Source organism: Prionailurus viverrinus, chromosome C1 (assembly GCF_022837055.1).
Source record: "Prionailurus viverrinus isolate Anna chromosome C1, UM_Priviv_1.0, whole genome shotgun sequence".
In the NCBI taxonomy this organism is placed as follows: Eukaryota; Metazoa; Chordata; class Mammalia; order Carnivora; family Felidae; genus Prionailurus; species Prionailurus viverrinus.
The window spans coordinates 116,263,152-116,283,053 of NC_062568.1; the positions used below are offsets into that span (position 1 = coordinate 116,263,152).

At 40.8% G+C, this 19,902-nt stretch overlaps 1 protein-coding gene across 8 annotated transcripts in view; it reads left to right on the forward strand.

Annotated features, from left to right (window-relative positions):
• Positions 1-19,902, forward strand: part of DENND2C (DENN domain containing 2C) — a 91,136-nt gene that overhangs the window by 68,235 nt on the left and 2,999 nt on the right. For 7 of the 8 annotated variants that reach the window (XM_047872718.1, XM_047872719.1, XM_047872721.1 and 4 more), the window contains 10 exons: positions 379-488; positions 2,456-2,525; positions 3,159-3,236; positions 3,834-3,974; positions 4,601-4,749; positions 5,463-5,640; positions 11,754-11,795; positions 12,694-12,799; positions 18,991-19,230; positions 19,470-19,556. In XM_047872718.1, the coding sequence (XP_047728674.1) occupies positions 379-488; positions 2,456-2,525; positions 3,159-3,236; positions 3,834-3,974; positions 4,601-4,749; positions 5,463-5,640; positions 11,754-11,795; positions 12,694-12,799; positions 18,991-19,230; positions 19,470-19,556 (1,201 nt within the window). The remainder of the gene's footprint in view (positions 1-378; positions 489-2,455; positions 2,526-3,158; positions 3,237-3,833; positions 3,975-4,600; positions 4,750-5,462; positions 5,641-11,753; positions 11,796-12,693; positions 12,800-18,990; positions 19,231-19,469; positions 19,557-19,902) is intronic. The other variant, XM_047872725.1, reaches the window with a different exon arrangement.

The following is a 19,902-nucleotide window of genomic DNA, read 5'->3' on the forward strand; positions in this document are numbered from 1 at the left end:
GCTATAGAATAGGTTTTTATTTTATGTCCCATGATTTATTAAAATATTGGGTTTCCACTAGTATGTGAATCCTGAATTACGATTCTACCTCTAGACTAGAAACTATTTTCAGTCACTCCTCTTACATCAGATTATAGGATCTCCACAAGTAACCATTTCTATGTCAAAATAGGATTCTTTATTCTTAGTAACCGTGTTCTCAGTGTATCTTCAGTGATTACTGGCCTTGGCCTTCCTGTCATGTGAAACAACACAACACTGTGCTGAGATGACTACTTAGGCTTATCAGAGACCTCTTTTCCCATGACTAGGCTGTTTTGTATATATAGTCTCTGCTTACGTAGAATATTAGTCACCTATAAATGTTCCGTTTTTCAGGGTGATCATGGCTTTAAGCAGTCCAAAGACACTGAAGAGAGGCTCAAAGTTATCCCCAAGTTTTGTTTTCCTGACTCAAAAGACTGGGTGCCAACCTCAGAACTCAAGAGGTAAATGGGTTCCTTAATCTGATTTCTCATTTTTGGAACTGCAAAAATAGAATCAGAATGTTTGAGAAATGGGTAGAGCCAGCAGTTAAAGCTATGTGGACACTGTAGCAGGTCAAGGATGCAGTGGGAGGAAAGGAAGAAACAGAATTAGAACATTTCCTATGTGAGTTCAAAAAAGAAAAACATGGAATAGTTTCAGTGTCAAAGGGAAAACGAGTTTGAGAAGCTCTGCAGTTGGCCAGTTCTGGGGGGGGGGGGGGGGGGGGGGAAGGAGTTCTGTTTTATATACAATCAGAAATGCCACCAAGTGGACAGAAAAGGAAAAAGGACTTGGGCTTAGGGACCCTACTTAGGAGGTAAAACAGTGGTGTCTGCACCTTGTTTCTCCTTCAAGTTGACGGAAGCCACAGCCCAGATTGTACGTTCCCCTGCGAAACTTGTACAAAGGGAGGATCCAGATTGGGAGGTGTGAGCATTATTGAGAAGGGAAGATAAGGAATTTCTTCCTGGTATCTCGAGGGAACTGTGTTCAATTAATAAACAGTTATCCTCCCTGAATCCTGCTTGTAAGTAGATAACTGCTCAGTTCAGAACTGTAATTATTGACCGTGCTATTTAGGCCGAAAAGCATGATTCTGGAACCGTGTCACATGCAGATAACCTGCTGGAGGAAAGCCTCGGCTGTTGCCTAAGTAGCTGCTCTGCCTTTCTGCCTCACCTTGCCTCCAGTCTGAGCTGCTGTCTCGCCTAACCAGTTTGGCCTGATGGCCACTCTCCTCTCTGAACCATCAATCCTGATGGTCTTAAGCTGTCAGGTGCACTGCTAACTGCACAAGCAGCTTCTTTCATAATGGCCTGACCGCTCCATAGCTGGCTTTTCTGCCCAATGAGTTATATGGGGTTTTTTTTTCTGGAATATTTGGGAAATACAGAGGAATAAATAAAAAGCGGAAGTTATAAGTCACTGGCATTCTGGCACTCAGAGATAATAACTAAATATGTTGGCATATTCCCTTTCAATCTTTGTTTTTGGCCATATATAGATGTATGTATTCACTGCTCAAATTTGGATTTCTTTGATTATTAATGAATTTCTTTCTTGGTCTTCTTTTTATAAACTATGCAGATCTTTTTTTTAATGTTTTTTTGAGAGAGAGAGAGAGAGCACTCAAGAGTGGGGGTGGGTAGAGAAAGAGGGGGAAAGAGGATCTGAAGCGGGCTCTATGCTGACAGCAGAGAGCCCGATGTGGGGCTCGAACTCACGAACTGTGAGATCACGACCTGATCTGAAGTCTGAGGTTTAACTGAGTCACCCAGGTGCCCCTCTCTGCAAATCTTTTGCTTATGTTTCCGGTGAGGAGCTGATAATTTTCCTAGCAACTTTTATAGTTAAGGATATAACCCTTTGCCAATCACTGTTCCATAGGACCTCTCGGAACTAAATAGAAGAATTTGGAAGGGAAAAATACCTTTCCTAAATGTTAGACTCTATCAGATATTCACTAAAAGGAAAATAGGCTTGATTAATAGCTAGACTGGGTAAATAAGAAAGTAAAAGGCAGTGGCATCAGAAGGTCATCCGGTACTTTCTCTCTCACACATACAGTGTCAGGCAAGATATTCTCAGGCCTGGACATTCTTCCTCAGGAGGAAGGTGGCTTGCGATAAATGTGGTATTAATGCCTCCTCTTACATCACAAAATGACTGCTGTTGGACACTAATTTTAAATTGTTTGTTCTGGGGCGCCGGGGTGGCTAAGTTGGTTAAGTGTCTGACTTCAGCTCAGGTCGTGATCTCACAGTTTGTGAGTTCGAGCCCCACGTCGGGCTCTGCACTGTGTGGAGCCTGCTTGGGATTCTCTCTCTCCCCCCTACTCTAAACAAACAAACTTAAAAAAATAGTTTGTTCCATGAAGAATGTAATAATTAGTTGTTTAGATCTCACCTATCGACTATTTTTTTTTCAGTGAAACATTCTCCTTTGTCTTAACTGGTGAAGATGGGAGCCGCTGGTTTGGTTACTGTAAGAAGCTCTTGGTAAGTACCAGGCTTGTTCTACAGGCAGGGCTGGGCAATAGAGTCCTCAGTAGAGTCCAGGGACACCTGGCTGGCTCAGTCGGAAGAGTGTGCAACTCTCGATCTGGAAGTCATGAATTTGAGCCCCATGCTGGGTGTAGAGATTACTAAAAAAAAGGAAACAAACAAAAAAAGAAACAATAGAATCAGACTAGGAACTTCAGAAACTCTATTTCTAGATGAGTTTGAGGGCTGCATAATCACCCATATATTAAAAAAGCTGCATTAGCTTTAACTAGTAAGAGCAAGGTTGGAGTTAGCAACAAGTGTCCCAGAATAAGAAGGGTATGGACTTCTTCTATTACTTGTGTGTTTGTAATAGATGAAGAAACTGATGACAGAGTGGTTAAATATCAGCCTGGGTCTATTCAAGGGATGGCGTGAATTAAGCCATTCGCGGGAGCTCTGAGTTACTTGCTTCTTGTTTAGATGCTGCCACTAAACCTGGAATAAATCATGCTATCATTTTTTTTAGCATTTTCCCATCTAGCCTTGGTTCCTACTCTGTACTAAAGAGTACTAAGAGAGTATTCATAGTTCAAGTTAACAAAGACTTGTGCCGCGTCATTTTTGCTTTGATGTGTTTTGTTTTAGCCAGAAGGCAAAGGGAAGCGACTCCCTGAGGTGTACTGCATGGTTAGCCGCCTGGGCTGCTTCAACCTTTTTTCCAAGGTGAGTGCAGAATGAGCCCTGGAAAGGTGCTGTGCTTCCTGGGCTCCGAGTACGTGTTGTTTCTGATGATTTCACTGGGCTATGTCTTGTGACACGGACTCTAGCATACTACTTTAGGAAGCGTTCTCAGTAGTAGATTAGAGCCACAAGTTTGAAGGTTTACATTCGTCTAGACTAGACTATGTTTACATCTGTCTAGTTTACCGGAGTCACTATGTTGTTGCGTCATCTCATTTTGACTTGCCAAACCACCCAGCTTCAAGGAGAACGTAGCCTGAAGCTTACCTTGCCTCGTGAGTCTTTCCCAGACCCCAAACTGCAAGATATCATGGTCGGTGTCCCCTTCTCTGCCCCTACCGTAGGGAGGTGGAAAGGAGCTCCTCTTCTAAAAATGAGTGGATTGATTTGAGTAACTTTTCTTGGAGATATAAAGATACCCCCAAGAGATACGAGGCCTTTAATGAACTTTTTTTCATTGCGGAAGCTTATCTGTCTTAAAATCTGTTGGTGTAATTTTCAATCTTGTGCACCAAGTTTGGTAGTTCCTTATGTGTTTGAACTGAGTCCCTAATAAAGTAACATACGTTGCACGTGCAGATTCTGGATGAAGTGGAGAAGAGAAGGGAAATGTCTCCAGCCCTGGTTTACCCATTCATGCGAAGTGTCATGGAAGCTCCCTTCCCAGCTCCTGGACGCACCATCACAGTTAAGAGCTACCTCCCTGGGGCTGGCGATGGGGTAAGTTAGCTCATGTTGAAAAGGCTTGATAGCCACCAAAAAGCAGGCCTTACACTAATAGGCAGAATTTCCAGAAGCCTCAGGGCATAGATTTCCCTTTTCCATAAACTGTGCAGAATGTATTTTAGTACCAAAAATCACTGGTGAAACGGCCAGTTGTGAGACATTGTGAGTTGGTCCAGTTGTGAGATAGTCGAGCCCTCTAGGAGCTAGAGGTTTTCTGCCTTTCGTAGACTGAGCCCCATTTGTAACAATAGCAGTGTGATAAATGATGATTATACATGCTATTGTCTGGTAAAATAAAAGGTTTTACCAGAAACTTACAGCGTGAAAAGAAGTTATTAGGGGGCACTGGCTGGTCCAGTCAATAGAGCACGTGACTCTTGAACTCAAGGTTATGATTTTGAGCCCCATGTTGGGTATAGAGATTATTTAAAAAAAATAAAATCCTTAAAAGAAATAATTAGGTGTTAGGTCTTGGGAGTAGTTGTAGACAGCTTCACAAACTCTGTAGCAAAACCTTTTTCCTGAATTTCCCCTGTAAAAGAATGACAGGATCCATTAATGGTGTCATTATAGATTGTTTTCCAACCTGAACTCCCCTGATTCGAATTCTTTCATTTCAGTCCATTGAACTCTGCCGACCACTGGATTCCCGACTAGAACATGTTGACTTTGAATGTCTCTTTAAGTGCCTGAGTGTGTGCAATCTCATCCGGGTCTGTGCCTCCCTCCTTTTGGAACGGAGGGTAATCTTTGTTGCCAACAGCCTAAGGTGAGAAATTTGTAAAATATGTCACTTCCTACTGGTATTTCACTTGTTTTCGCTATTTTAAAATTTGGGCATTTACAAAAACCGTAGGATCTCAGTTACCTAATGCCATAGTGACGTGGATAATTCCAAATGGTCAGTAATCCAGAGCTATTTTGCTTTAGGCTATAGCCGTCACTTTGGGATTGCAGTGAATTTATCTTTCTAAATGTGTTTTACTTAAACCGTTGTTAAAGGTTCATACTGCTGGAATGAATAAGTCATGGGATAAAAGGTACACCATAGGGAATATCGTCCATGATACTGTAATGCTAAGGTGACAGGTGGTCGCAACACTTGTGAGCATAGTATAATGTGGAGAGACTTGGAGTCACTATGTTTACACCTGAAACCAGTGTCACGTTGGTGACACCTGAAACTAAGGTAACATCAGTATAGCGTGTCAACTATACTCAAACAAGAAATTAGTTGGCATTCCTTTATCTAAGTACACATTAACTTTGAGCAATATAAATTGTGGGGAAAAGCTGGTTAAGACTAAAACTTTGCTGTGAATTAAGTTAAAAATGTAAACAAAATGTCAAAAATTAATGAGTCCTCACAGAATCGCTCATCTGTGATCACTATCCGGTGTCAGGTAATTCTGTAACATCCTATCTGAACCATTCTCCACGTGTTGAGTGCGTCACACTGTTTCTGCTTTCTTCTCTGGCCAGCACCCTGTCAAAATGTGGCCATGCTGTGGTTGCCACACTGTATCCGTTCACCTGGCAGCATACCTACATCCCAGTCCTACCAGCATCTATGATCGACATCGTGTGCTCACCCACTCCGTTCCTTATTGGAATCCTGTCTTGCTCCTTACCGCAGCTCCAGGACCTCCCCATTGAAGAGGTGAGATGGGAGAAAAGACAGGGCACTGACAAATGAAAACAGATTGCCTTTAAGAGTGTTGGAGTCGTCATTCGTATTAAAAGACAATATTCATATACTATGCCATCCTATTTTTGTATCTTTTTATTAAAGTGAGAAAAATTCCATAGTGCACATGAATCCAAAGTTGTGGTGGTGCCATGGGCTCGTTCTTGTGTTATTCCGAAGGGCAGGTCTTTTTGTTTGTTTTAAGTCAAACACAAGAGCTACTCTGGGTTAACTTAAAAAGTTGTTTTAAGGGGCGCCTGGGTGGTTCAGTCGGTTGAGCGTCCGGCTTCGGCTCAGGTCATGATCTCATGGTTGGTGAGTTCGAGCCCCGCGTCGGGCCCTGTGCTGACAGCTCAGAGCCTGGAGCCTGCTGTGGATTCTGTGTCTCTCTCTCTGCCCCTCCCCTGCTCGTGCTCTTCCCTATCTCTCGAAAGTAAAGAAACATTTAAAAAAAATTTTTAAAAATTGTCTTAAATATAACACACATATAGAGAAGTGTGGTCAAAACAAAATGAATTGTCACAAAGTGAATGCTTACGTAAGCCACATTGGAATGGAATGGAAACATCACACCGGTGGAGACAATGCCACCAACACATTGAAAAGTCTCCATCAGGCCACCTTCTGTCACTGTTCCCTTCCCATGCCCATGAAAGGTAACCACTGTCTTGACCGTTATGGTGTTCATTTACCTGTTTTTCTTTATAGTTTTACATCCTACCCATTTATTCCTAAACAGTATAGTTCAGCTTTGTCTGGTTTTAAGCTTGTTATAAATGGACTCATGTGCAGTGTATAGACATATATTTTATCTGGCTTCTTTTTTTTTGTAGCCAAATATATTACTTTTTATTATAATTACTTCTTTTTTTTAACTTTATTTTTTATTTTTTTTTAAATTTACATCCAAATTAGTTAGCATATAGTGAAGCAATGATTTCAGGAGTAGATTCCTTAGTGCCCCTTACCCATTTAGCCCATTCCCCCTCCTACAACCCATCCAGTAACCCTCAGTTTGTTCTCCATATTTATGAGTCTCTTCTGTTTTGTCCCCCTCCCTGTTTTTATGTTATTTTTGTTTCCCTTCCCTTATGTTCATCTGTTTTGTCTCTTAAAGTCTTCATATGAGTGAAGTCATATGATTTTTGTCTTTCTCTGAGTGACTAATATCACTTAACATAATACCCTCCAGTTCCATCCACATAGTTGCAAATGGCAAGATTTAATTCTTTTTGATTGCCAAGTAATACTCCAAGTAATACTTCTTCTTTGTCCATTCATCCATTGATGAACATCTGGGCTCTTTCCATACTTTGGCTATTGTTGATAGTGCTGCTATAAACATGGGGGTGCATGTGTCCCTTCAAAACAGCACAACTGTATCCCTTGGATAAATACCTAGTAGTGCAATTGCTGGGTCTTAGGGTAGTTCTATTTTTAGTTCTTTGAGGAACCTCCATGCTGTTTTCCAGAGTGGCTTCACCAGCTTGCATTCCCACCAACAATGCAAAAGAGATCCTCTTTCTCCACATCCTTGCCAACATCTGTTGTTGCCTGAGTTGTTAATGTTAGCCATTCTGACCAGTGTGAGGTGGTATCTCATTGTGGTTTTGATTTGTATTTCCCTGATGATGAGTGATGTTGAGCATTTTTTCATGTGTCGGTTGGCCATCTGGATGTCTTGTTATCTGGCTTCTTTTGATTAACCTTGTGTCTGTAGGATTCATCCCTGTGGATGAGTTTAACAGCTGTTCCATCATTCTAATTGTGCGTATTATTCCATTGTGTGAATACCCATCCTACAGTTGATGGACTTTTGAGTTGTTTCCAGTTTAGGGCTACTACAAATAATGCTGCTATAAATATTCATGTGCATGACCTTTGGTCCATATGTGCATGCAATTCTGGGGTATATACTTGGAAATGGAATTGCTGGGTCATGGATAAGCATATCTTCAACTTACGTAAATAAGATCAAACTGTTTTCCAAAGTAGCTGTGCCAAGTTAAACCCCCTCCACCAATGTATGAGAGTTCCTGTTGTTCCATATCCTCCTGACACTTCTTATCATCAGTTTGTATGATGTAGCCTATCTGGTGAATGTGGAGTGGTATTCTCGTTGAGGTTTAATTTGCATTCCTTGATTACTGTTGGGGGTGTGCATCTTTATTGGCCATGTGAATATCATCTGTTATAAAATTCATTGTCTATCTTTCTACTGGATTGTTTACCCTCACTGATTTGTAAGAGGTATTTTTATATTCTGGGTATCAGCCTCTTTGTGGCATGCCTTTTTATTCTCTAAAATGATGTGTTTTTTTTTTAATTTTTTTTTTCAACGTTTATTTATTTTTGGGACAGAGAGAGAGACAGAGCATGAACGGGGGAGGGGCAGAAAGAGAGGGAGACACAGAATCAGAAACAGGCTCCAGGCTCTGAGCCATCAGCCCAGAGCCCGACGCGGGGCTCGAACTCACGGACCGCGAGATCGTGACCTGGCTGAAGTCGGACGCTTAACCGACTGCGCCACCCAGGCGCCCCTAAAATGATGTTTTTAATGCACAAAAGTTCTTAATTTTAATATAGTCATAATTATTGGTCTTTTCCTTTTATGGTTAGTGTGCGGTGCTATCTCCCCTTCCCTTCCCTTCCCTTCCCTTCCCTTCCCTTCCCTTCCCTTCCCTTCCCTCCTCTCCTCTCCTCTCCTCTCCTCTCCTCTCCTCTCCTCTCCTCTCCTCTTCCCCCCCTCCCCTCCCCTCGTCTCATCTGCACTGACAACAGTGTCTGACGTGGGGCTGGAACCCATAAGAGCTGTGAGATCATGACCTGAGCCAAAGTCGGAGGCTTAACTGACTGAACCACCCAGGTGTCCCTTTGCCTTTAGTTTTTAATTTTTTTGTATATGATAGGAGGTAAGGATCTTTTTTTTTTCTAATATGGACAGTGAACTATACTAGTACTAGTATATTAGGAAGTATATTGAAGTCCTCAAAAAATTAAAATAGAACTACCATGTGATCCAACAATCCCACTTCCAGGCATATATCCAATAAAAATCAAATCACTCTCTTGAAAAGATACGTGCACCCTCATGTTGAAGAGGAAAACCACTGTTTTCCATAGTGGTTGTACCAATTTGCATTCATACCAACAGTACACAAGGGTTCCTTTTTCTCCAGCATTTGTTATCTTTTGTCTTTTTGATAATAGCCTTTCTAACAGAGATGAGGTGATGTCTCAATGTGGTTTTGAGTAACATTTCCTTAATGATCAGTGATGCTGAGCACCTTTTTATGGGCCTCTTGGCCAGTTTGCATGTCTTTGGGAAAAATGTCTATTCCGTTCCTCTGCTCATTTTTTTTTTTTAAAGTAAACTCTACACCCAACATGGGGCTCAAACTCATGACCCCAGGATCAAGAGTCACATGCTGTACCATCTGAGCCGGCCACATGACCCTCTTCTGCTCATTTTTAATAGGATTATTTGGTGTTTGTTTTAGTTTTTGGTCATTGTTGGGTTTTGTTTTGTTTTGTTTTTTGCTATTGAGTTGTATGAATTCTTTATGTATTTTGGATATTAACCTTTTATCAGATATATAATTTGCAAATATTTTCTGCCACTTCGTAAGTTTCCTTTTCATTTTATTGATGGTTCCCTTTGCTGTGCAGCTTTTAGTTTAATATGCCTCTACTCGTTTATTTCTCGCTTTTGTTACCTTTGCTTTTGGTGTCAAATCCAAAAAATTCATTGACCAAACCAGTGTCAAGATGCTTACCCTTTATGGTTTCAGGTCTTAACATTCAAGTCTTTACTCCAATTTGAGTTGATATTTTTTTAAGTTTATTTGTTTTGGGTTGGGGGAGGGGGTGCAGAGAGAGAGGGAAAGAGAATCTCAAGCAGGCTCTGTACTGTCAGCGCAGAGCCCAGCATGGGGCTTGAGCTCACAAACTGTGAGAGCATGACCTGAGTCAAAATCAAGAGTCAGACACTTAACCACTGAACCACCCAGGCACCGCATTTTGAGTTGATTTTTATGTATAATATAAGATAGAGTCCAGTTTCTCTTTTTTGCATGTGGCTGTTTTTCCCGACACCATTTATTGAAGAGACTGTCATTTCCCCATTGCATATTCTTGCTTCCTTTTACTGTAAACTGACTATGCGTGAGTTTATTTCTGGACTCTGTTCTGTTCCATTGATCTATGTGCGTTTTTATGCCAGTACCATACTGTTTTGATTACTGTAACTTTGTGACCTGGTTTGAAATCAGGACATGTGATGCCTCCAGCTTTGTTATTTCTCAAGATTGCTTTGGCTATTCAGGGAACTTGGAGTCCCATAGGAGCTTTAGGATTGTTTGTTCTATTTCTATGATGAATGCCACTGGAATTTTGACAGGGATTGCACTGAATCTGTGCATTGCTTGGGGTAGTATGAACATTTTAATAATATTTATTCTTCTCATCTACAAGCACAGAATATCTTTCCACATACTTGTGTTCTTCAGTTTCTTTCATCAATTCTTACCATTTTCAGTGTACAGATCTTTCACTTGCTTGGCTAAATTTATTCCTAATTATTCTTTTTGATGCAGTTGAGAATGGGATTGGTGGTGTTCTTAATTTCTTTTTCAGATAGTCCATTGTTAGTGTATAGAAACACAGCTGATTTTTGTACTAACCTTTTTTTTTTTAACTTTTAATTGTGGAAAATTTCAAACATAGTAAAAGTAAACAAAAGGTTAAAATAACTCCAATTACCCTACTTCAGCACTTACCAACTCATGGAGCCATCTTTACCCTTACCCACTCCTCTCTCCCATAATATTTTGAAGCATATCCTGATATAATTTTGCTGTTAAATATTACAATATAAATCTCTATAACACAAGGACATTTTAAACATAATCACAATACCATTATCACACCTAAAAAATTTAATAACAATTCTTTTAATATTAATACAATCCAGTGTTCATCTCTCCATTTCATAAATGTTCAATAGTTTGTTTGCATCACTCCCAAATAAAGTCCACTCTTGTATTTGCTCAGTATGGTTTGTCACTTTAACGTATAGATGTGCCTGCCATCATTCTTTTTTAAATGCTTATTTATTTTTGAGAGAGGGTATGCGTACATTTATGACCAGAGAAGGGGCAGAGAGAGAGGGAGAGAGAGAATCCCAAGCAGATTCTGCATTGTCAGCACAGAGCCCTACACGGGGCTCAATCCCATGAACTTCAAGATCATGACCCAGGCCAGAGTCAAGAGTCAGACGCTTAACTGTCTAAGCCATCTAGGCACCCGAGATGAGTTAACTTTTAAATGGGCTACAACTTGGGGCGCCTGGGTGGCTCAGTAGATTGAGCATCTGACTTCAGCTCAGGTCATGATCTCACCACTTGTGGGTTCGAGCCCTGTGTCTGGCTCTGTGCTGACAGCTCAGAGCCTGGAGCCTGCTTCGTATTCTGTGTCCCGTTCTCTCTCTGCCCCTCCCTAGCTCATGCTCTGACTCTCTCCCTCTCTCTCTCTCTCTTTCTCAAGAATAAATAAAACATTTAAAAAATTTATTTTTTATATTTTTTTTAATGTTTATTTATTTTTGAGACAGAGAGAGACAGAGCATGAACGGGGGAGGGTCAGAGAGAGACTCTCTCTCTCTCTCTGTCTCAAGAATAAATAAAACATTTAAAAAATTTATTTTTTATATATTTTTTTAATGTTTATTTATTCTTGAGACAGAGAGAGACAGAGCATGAACGGGGGAGGGTCAGAGAGAGAGAGGGAGACTCAGAATCGGAAGCAGGCTCCAGGCTCTGAGCTGTCAGCACGGAGCCCGACATGGGGCTCGAACTCACGAACCGTGAGATCGTGACCTGGCTCAAGTCGGACGCTTAACCGACTGCGCCACCCAGGCGCCCCAAACATTAAAAAAAAATTTAAATGGGCTACAACTTGAACTTAATTTTGTTTAAAACTATTTCCATTGCTTGAAAGAATCAAACACTCTTCCTGATCTAGCAGTGCCTAATGTATGTCTCTGTGAATGTCTCTGGTTTAACTTACCTAGCTCCTTTATCCCATAGGTGCTGATAGTTGATCTCTGTGCAGACAAGTTCTTACAGGAGGTAAGTAACAAATGAGGTGATTACATAATATTTGGGGATAATTGGACAGAAAATATGTGAAAGTACTTAGAGAAGATGACTCAGGCAAGACTTTTAGTTCCTACACATACTGACACTGTGGCCAATCATACAAGATTGACCTGAAAAATTGGGTTAGGTTTATAGCTGTCTCTCCCAAAGAAGGAAGGAGGAAAAGATTAAATGTCATTCTCAAAAGAGGTAACCCTCCTTTGACATCCAGATGGGGTGATGTATAAGGATCTAATTTCATTGAATGTAACAAGCATCCAACATTGATTATGTCTAGATACTCTGTTAGAATCTAAAGGTAAGATGCAGTTTGAGCCCCTCAGACCTTATGATCTAACAATGAGAAGGGGGAGTGGACATATGTATAAAGTTTTAGAAATCGTGTAATAGAGATTTCCACACGGTACAGTAGGGGCAAAAAAAAAAAAGTGGTCATTTATTCTGGGTCTTGTAAGTGGAAGGGAGAGTTAGCAAAGCCTGCTTAGGGCAACACTCTGTAGCCTGTATATAAGTGTGTGAGCACTCAGCACAGGGTAAAAAAGGATGTTTCCCGAGACTTTGTCTCTTTTCAAAGCGTTTGAAACACTGTTTATTTGTGGATGATCTTTGTAATACAGTGTTAGACTTGTAGATGAGAGATATTTGATGGAAAGGTACCAGAAAATGTCGTAAATATATATATATTTAAAGACAGTTGTGTATACCATAAACATCCTGAATTCTGCTGAATGTAGGGAAAGAAGGTTCAGACTGAGTCTTTAGCCAAAATCTATACAAAGTCACCGGTGAAGTTTTGGGGATTTAACTGGCATATGTTTGAGATTTTCTCTCTCAAAGGTCCTGAAAAATCTCAATTTCGTCCCTTAAGGTATCTGATGAGGGTGAAATTCTACCTCCTAAACTCCAAGCTGCCTTGATGCAGATTTTGGAAGAACGAAATGAAATCTTGGCTCAGGAGCAGAATTTTTCACAAGGTATGAGATAAATGGTCGAAGACTCAAAGTCAAGGTGGTAAATACTTACTGAATGCCCAGCACCCTACTAAAGGATGTACAAAAGTATCAGATTGCCTGTGATCTGGAAAGCTTATAATCAGCTTCCTTGCTGACCCTCAGATGTACTGGTCCCCTTCGGTTTCAGTACTTTTTTTTTTTTAATTTTTTTAACGTTTATTTATTTTTGAGACAGAGAGAGACAGAGCATGAACAGGGGAGGGTCAGAGAGAGGGAGACACAGAATCTGAAACAGGCTCCAGGCTCTGAGCTGTCAGCACAGAGCCCGACACGGGGCTCGAACCCACGGACCGTGAGATCATGACCTGAGCCGAAGTCGGCCGCTTAACCGACTGGCGCCACCCAGGCGCCCCCAGTTTCAGTACTTTTACACTTGCTCTGTTCCATTCATAGAATGCTGTTCTCTAGATAATACACATGGCTCAAGCTCTTGTTTCCCCACAGGTCCATGCTCAGATGTCACTTTCTCAGTGAGGCCTTTCCTGACTGTCCTTTTTATTTATTTTTAATGTTTTATTTATTTTTGAGAGACAGCGTGCAGGCAGGGGAGGAGAGGGAGAGAGAGAGGGAGACAGAGGATCCGCAGTGTACTCTGTGCTCAAAACAAGCCGATGTGAGGCTAGAACTCACGAACCCCTGAGCCAAAGCCGGAAGGTCAACCGACTGAGCCACCTAGGTGCCCCCTGACTGTCCTTCTAAAAACTGTACCCACTCCTTCAAGGCTCCCTATCCTTCTCCCTGACCTTAGTTTTCCCCAGGGCTTTTATCACCATCTGATGTACTAGAAATGTAAGGTCCATGAGAGCAGCAACAGTCTGTTTTGCTTTATCTCCAGTACTTGAAACAATAGTCAGCAAGTAGGTACTCGATAAATATTTGTTGAATAAATGGGCGAACAATATTTACTGAGTGGCTTACTGTGTCCCAAGCATTGTGCTCCACACTTAGCATACATCTTATTCCATCCTTGTAATGTCCTTATGAAGCAGGTATCATTATTTCATCCCCATTTTACAGATGAGAAAACTAAGGCTATTTACTGATGGAGAATATGAAGGGAGGAGCAGCTTTAGAGAAATAATTAAAAGTTCAATTTTGAATATTGAGATACCTACTGGATATTCAATACACAGCAGACATTCAACTAGAGATATCAAGTGGACTTTTTAAAAAATATTTATTTATTTATTGAGAGAGAAGGGGAGAGAGAGAGAGCATGAGCAGGGGAGGGGCAGAGAGAGAGGGGAACAGAGGATCTGTTCATTGACAGCAGCGAGCCCAAGGTGGGGCTCGAACTCACCAACCGTGAGATCATGACCTGAGCCGAAGTCGGACTCTCAATCGACTGAGCTCTGGGTGCTCCCAAGTAGGCATTTATATACATGAATTTGGGATTCAGATTTGAACTGAATTTGCTATTTTAAAGCTGTGGGACCAAGTGAGATAACCCCCTATAGAGTGAGTATAGATAGAAAATAACAGATTTAAGGATTGAGCCCTTGGGTTGGCTGGGAATGTTGTGGTCAGATTTCCGATGTTTGGCAGCAGGGAAGAGGAGCATCCAGCGCAGGGAAACTACAAGAGCAGCTAGTGAAGGAGGAGAAAAAACCCAGAGGAGTAATATTATAGAAACTGAGTGAAGAGTGTATTTCACAAGGAAAGTAAACAGTGTGTCGAATGCTACGAAGAGGCCAAGTAAGATGAAGACTCAGGACTGACCGGTAGATCTGACAATGGGAAGGGCTTAGAGACCTTGTAGCGGCAGATGCAGTGAGATGGTGAGAAGGAAGCAAGACTGGGGAAGGTTCAAGAGAGAATGGGAATGTCATTCAGCTTTTTGTAAAATTTCTTTTTTAATGTTTATTTATTTTTGAGAGAGAGAGAGACAGAGTGTGAGCGGGGGGAGGGGCAGACAGAGGGAGACACAGAATCCGAAGCAGGCTGCAGGCTCCCAGCTGTCAGCACAGAGCCCAACGCGGGGCTCGAACCCACCAACCATGAGATCCTGACCTGAGCTGAAGTTGGACGCTTAACTAACTGAGCCACCCAGGCGCCTCAGCTTTTTGTAAAATTTTAATGGAATTAGAAAGGGCCAAGAATAGTTAAGACACTCCTGTAAAAGAACAACATTGAAGGGGCTGCCCCACAAAACACCGATTAATCAGAAAGTCACAGTAATTAAGATCATTCGGTTTTGGTTCAGAAATAAACAGAGCAAGGGAAAGAAAGAACAGAAACTGCGTAAGCATAAGGAAACTTAATTTGTGTCAGTACCAACATTGCCTATTAACAGGAAAAGAATGAACCATTCAGTAAACAATACTAGGGCAACTGGTTTTCCATATAAAAAGAAATGAATATGATCCATACCTCAATCTGTACCTAAAACTAAGTCTGATGAATTAAAGATTTAAATGTTAAAAGTAAAGTGGGGCCTGGGTGGCTTAGTGCAATTCTTGACCCCAGGGTCGTGAGTTCAGGCCCCACATTGGGCACTGAGCCTACTTAAAAAGAAATTATAAATGTTAAAAGTAAAACATTAAATGTCTACAGAAGAATAGAAGAAAATATTTTAGGGGGCTCCTGGGTGGCTCAGTCGGTTGAGCATCTGACTCTTGGTTTCAGCTCATGATCTTACGGGTTTGTGATCGGAGCCCCATATTGGGCTCTGTGCAGTCAGCACAGAGCCTGCTTGGGATTTCTCTCCCTTTGCCCCTCCCCAACTTGTGTGCACGCACATTCTCTCTCTCTCAAAAAAATAAACATTAAAAAATAATTTATGTTTTGGGACAGTAATGGATTTCTTAAATGTGGCACAAAGAGCAGGAACCGTAAAGTAAAAGGTTGATTAATTTGATACATAAATTGTTTAAATCTGTTCATTAAGGGTCACTATGGAAAAGAAATGTAAAACAAGCTACAAACTAGGTGAAGCTATTTTCAACAAATATAACTAATAAAGGAATAGTATTCAGAACTTATTTTTAAGAATTCCTACAATTTGGGGCTCCTGGTTAAGCATCTGCCTTTAGCGCATCTTGCCATCCATGAGTTTGAGCCCCAAGTCAGGTTCTGTGCTGACAGCTCAGAGCCTGGAGCCTGCTTCAAAGTCTGTGTCTCCCTCTCTTTCCACCCCTCTCCCACTCACACTCTGTCTCTCTCTGTCTCTCAAAAATAAAGAAACATTTTAAAAAATAAAATTAAAGAAAAATATAAATGAAAAAATAAAAATTCCTATAATTCAGTAGTTAAAAGATGAACAACTTGGGGTGCCTGGCTGGCTCAAGTTAATAGAGTGTGTGACTCTTGATCTCAGGGTCATGAGTTCAGGCCCCACATTGGGTGTAGGGATTACTTAAATGTAAAACTTAAAAAAAAAAAAAAAAAGATGTACAACACAATAGAAAAATGGGGGAAACATACGAACAGTCATTTCATAGAAGAGGAAACGTGAAAAGCCAATAAATATATGAAGAGGTGTACACCCTCATCAAAATCAAGGAAATGTAAATTAAAACCACAGTGAGATACCATTTTATACCCACCATATTGGCAAAAGTTAAAAAGTCTGACAATATCAGGCATTGAGGAGAATGTATAAATTACTTCAGCTGCTTTGGAAAAACATTTTGTCATCATTTAGTAAAATTAAAGGTGTATATATTCTGGGGCACCTCGGTGGCTCAGTTGGTTAAGTGTCTGACTTTGGCTCAGGTCATGATCTCACAGTCTGTGGGTTTGAGCCCCGCGTTAGGCTCTGTGCTGACAGCTCAGAGCCTGGAGCCTGTTTCAGATTCTGTGACTCCCTCTCTCTCTGCCCCTATCCCTGCTCATGCGTGCACGCTCTCCCTCTCTCTCTCAAAAATAAACTTAAAAAAATTTTTTTAAGGTGTATATATCCTATAACTGACAATTCAACTTTAAGATATATACCCTAGAGAAACTCTTAAACATGATAATTAGGAAACAAGTAAATAGTCTTCATAGCAGCATTATATGTGATAGCAAAACTGTTCATTGACAGGAGGATGTTGCCTTAAGAAAAGCGTCTTACAAACATCTGTTTTACATAAGGTTCAAAGACATACAAAAACCTAAAAATACGTTGTTGGGTTGCCTATGTGTATAGAGGAACTGTAATCTCAGGTAAGGGAATGAGAAATATAAAATCGCAGAGAATCGTCGCCCTCTATTGGAGAGTAGGGGAAGAACATTTCAGAGAGGGCATCACACGGAGCTTCAGAGATAACCCTTGATGATCTGATCTGTTTAAAAAAAATTTTTTTTTCAACGTTTATTTATTTTTGGGACAGAGAGAGACAGAGCATGAACGGGGGAGGGGCAGAGAGAGAGGGAGACACAGAATCGGAAACAGGCTCCAGGCTCTGAGCCATCAGCCTAGAGCCTGACGCGGGGCTCGAACTCCCGGACCGCGAGATCGTGACCTGGCTGAAGTCGGACGCTTAACCGACTGCGCCACCCAGGCGCCCCGATCTGATCTATTTTAAACTTTGGGGTGGGTACTGGTGTGTTCATTTCACTCATGACCTTATGAAATATTTATACATATAAAAGAATGTACAAAGCATATACACTAAAACAAACAAATAATTGAAGATAAGTTATAGAAATGCATAATTTTTAGAACAAAGGGAATTAGATTAAGAAAGGGTACAACAGGTGTAAACAACTCTTGAAAAGTTTTGCTGTAAAGTGGAAGAGAAATGAGACTAACTGGAAGGGGTGGGAGACTGGGGCACAGGTGTTGACAATAAAAGCAGTGATGGATCATGGATTCTCAGCTACAGAAGGAAAGAGATGAGAAGGATGTCTGTTGAACAAAATATTTTAAAAATGTACTTTATAATCAATGTAATGCCAGAAGAGACATTAGTGGTCACCTCATCAGCCACCTCATTGTACAGATATGGAAAGAGAGGCCGTGGGGTGGGGGGTGAAGGTGTAAAGCAACTTGCCTCCCATTATACTGCTGCTTCACGGTAGAACTCTGACCAAACCTAGGCCCGATTCCCAGCCCAGCTAATGGAAAGAGCAAGAGATAACATGAAGGGGGAAAAAATACTACTAGATATGGAAGAAAAAGGAGGAGTTTAAGTTGAATCTGAGGTTTGAGCCGGGAACCTGAAAGGCAATATATTTCATGTTACAGTGGTTAAGAATTACCTGACTTGGGAGTCTGGCAACTTCTCTCTGTAATAGATGAGATGACCCTGGAGAATGTCTTTGTTTTGAGCCTCATTACCCTCAGCTGTAAAAAGGAAATAATACCTGGACCACTGTATCATTACACTTACAAAAGCTCTAAATACAGTGCCTGACATATCTTAAGCATTCAAATTATTCTAGAATGATAATGGTTATAGTATGAAACGGGAAAGTTGAGAGAGAAACTGATTTGGTGGAAAAATAGAATGAATTTGATTTTGAACATGTGTATTTTACCAATTTCTCAAAAGGACCTGATTTGACTTTTAGACAGATAGAATTTAAGTGGTAATGGGACAACCAAATGATGATTACCCATCATGGTAATGATAGGTAGGTAACCTGAGTTCTGGTGACATATCAGGGCTACAGATTTAAGGTTGAGAATTATCAACATGGAAAGCCAGCTCTATCTCTATGCCAGTTAGCTCTTTAAGGGTGGGAATGCTGAAGAGAGGTGGTCTGAGGACCATGCTTAGGGAGAGGAAGAAGAGGCAAGAGAAAAACAAATGCTTGGTCATAAAAGCAGGAGAGGGATCCAAAAAATCAGGAGAATATAAAGTTGTGGGAGGCAAGAGGAGGAATGAGGAGGGGATTCGCATAATGCAGCAGAGTTTAAAGGAGCAAAAGCAGATTAAATTTGGCTGTTTCTCACTGGTGGCCTTTGAAAGAGCAGTTACAGTGAGATCACGGATATGCAAGCCAGGCTGAAAGATGTAATAAGAGTATGTGTGGGAAGAAAATGAAACTAAAAATATAAGCCATTGACTTTTTGCAGGTCATGGAGTGTGCAAGAGAGCCAAGAATCGGGATTCTCAGTCCTTTGATCTAGGATTTCCTGTACATGACTTTCATAACCATTTCCCATAAACACAAAACTTAGGGTTTTTCTTTTCTTTCTTCCTTATTTTTCTTTCATTTTGCAGCAGACGTGACACTCAACTCTCTGGTGTCCGAGGCATTTGTGAGGTTTTTTGTGGAGCTGGTGGGACATTATTCTTTGAGCATGACTGTCACTGAGCGTGGGGAGCGTGTATTCCAAAGGGAACCATTCCGTAAATCCCACACCTCCCGAAGTGTACGCCACTTCCTGGATCTCTTCATGGAAACTCAGATGTTTGCAGGCTTCATCCAGGACCGAGAGCTTCGGAAAAGTGGGGTGAAAGGTCAGTTTCATCATAAAGTTTTCCCTCTGTATTTAGTGAGCACTTGGAGCATTTGAAAATAATATAAACAAAAAATGGTATAAAGCCTAGGGCTCAAAATCTAGGTTGTTATTATGGAAAATATTTATCTTATAATTTTGTTTCAGCTATGGAATCACACTGGTAGAAAGCACAGAGGTTTATTTAAGTGATTTTCAGTAAGTATTGGAAAATTTCACCAACATGAGTTTTCCTTGTAGGTTTGTTTGAGGTCCGGGCCCTCCAGTATTTGGAAACAATTCCAGAGTCTGAGCCCAGTGGGATGAATAGAATTTTGCGGAGTCTTGGTGAGTTGCTTTTTCTTTTTGGATAATGTTACTAAAAAAAAAAAAAAAAAAAGAAAAACCTTTTTGCAGTAAGTATGCCTCATCACAAAAGCTTTATAATCAAACCAACAATATGACCTCAAATACACTGAACATAACCATGACTTAGTTCCAAAGTTTTTTGGAGAAAAGGAAGTGTTTCTCAGAGGTCAGGATTCTCCAGCAGAGTTGTCCTTGGGTCTGTTTTCCTCAGATAACATAAGAATTTGCATATCATGATTATTAATCTTTTCTAGGTCACATCACTGGGAGAATATCATAAAAACTGTAGATCTTTTCCCCAGAAAAGTATGCTTAGAACATACAA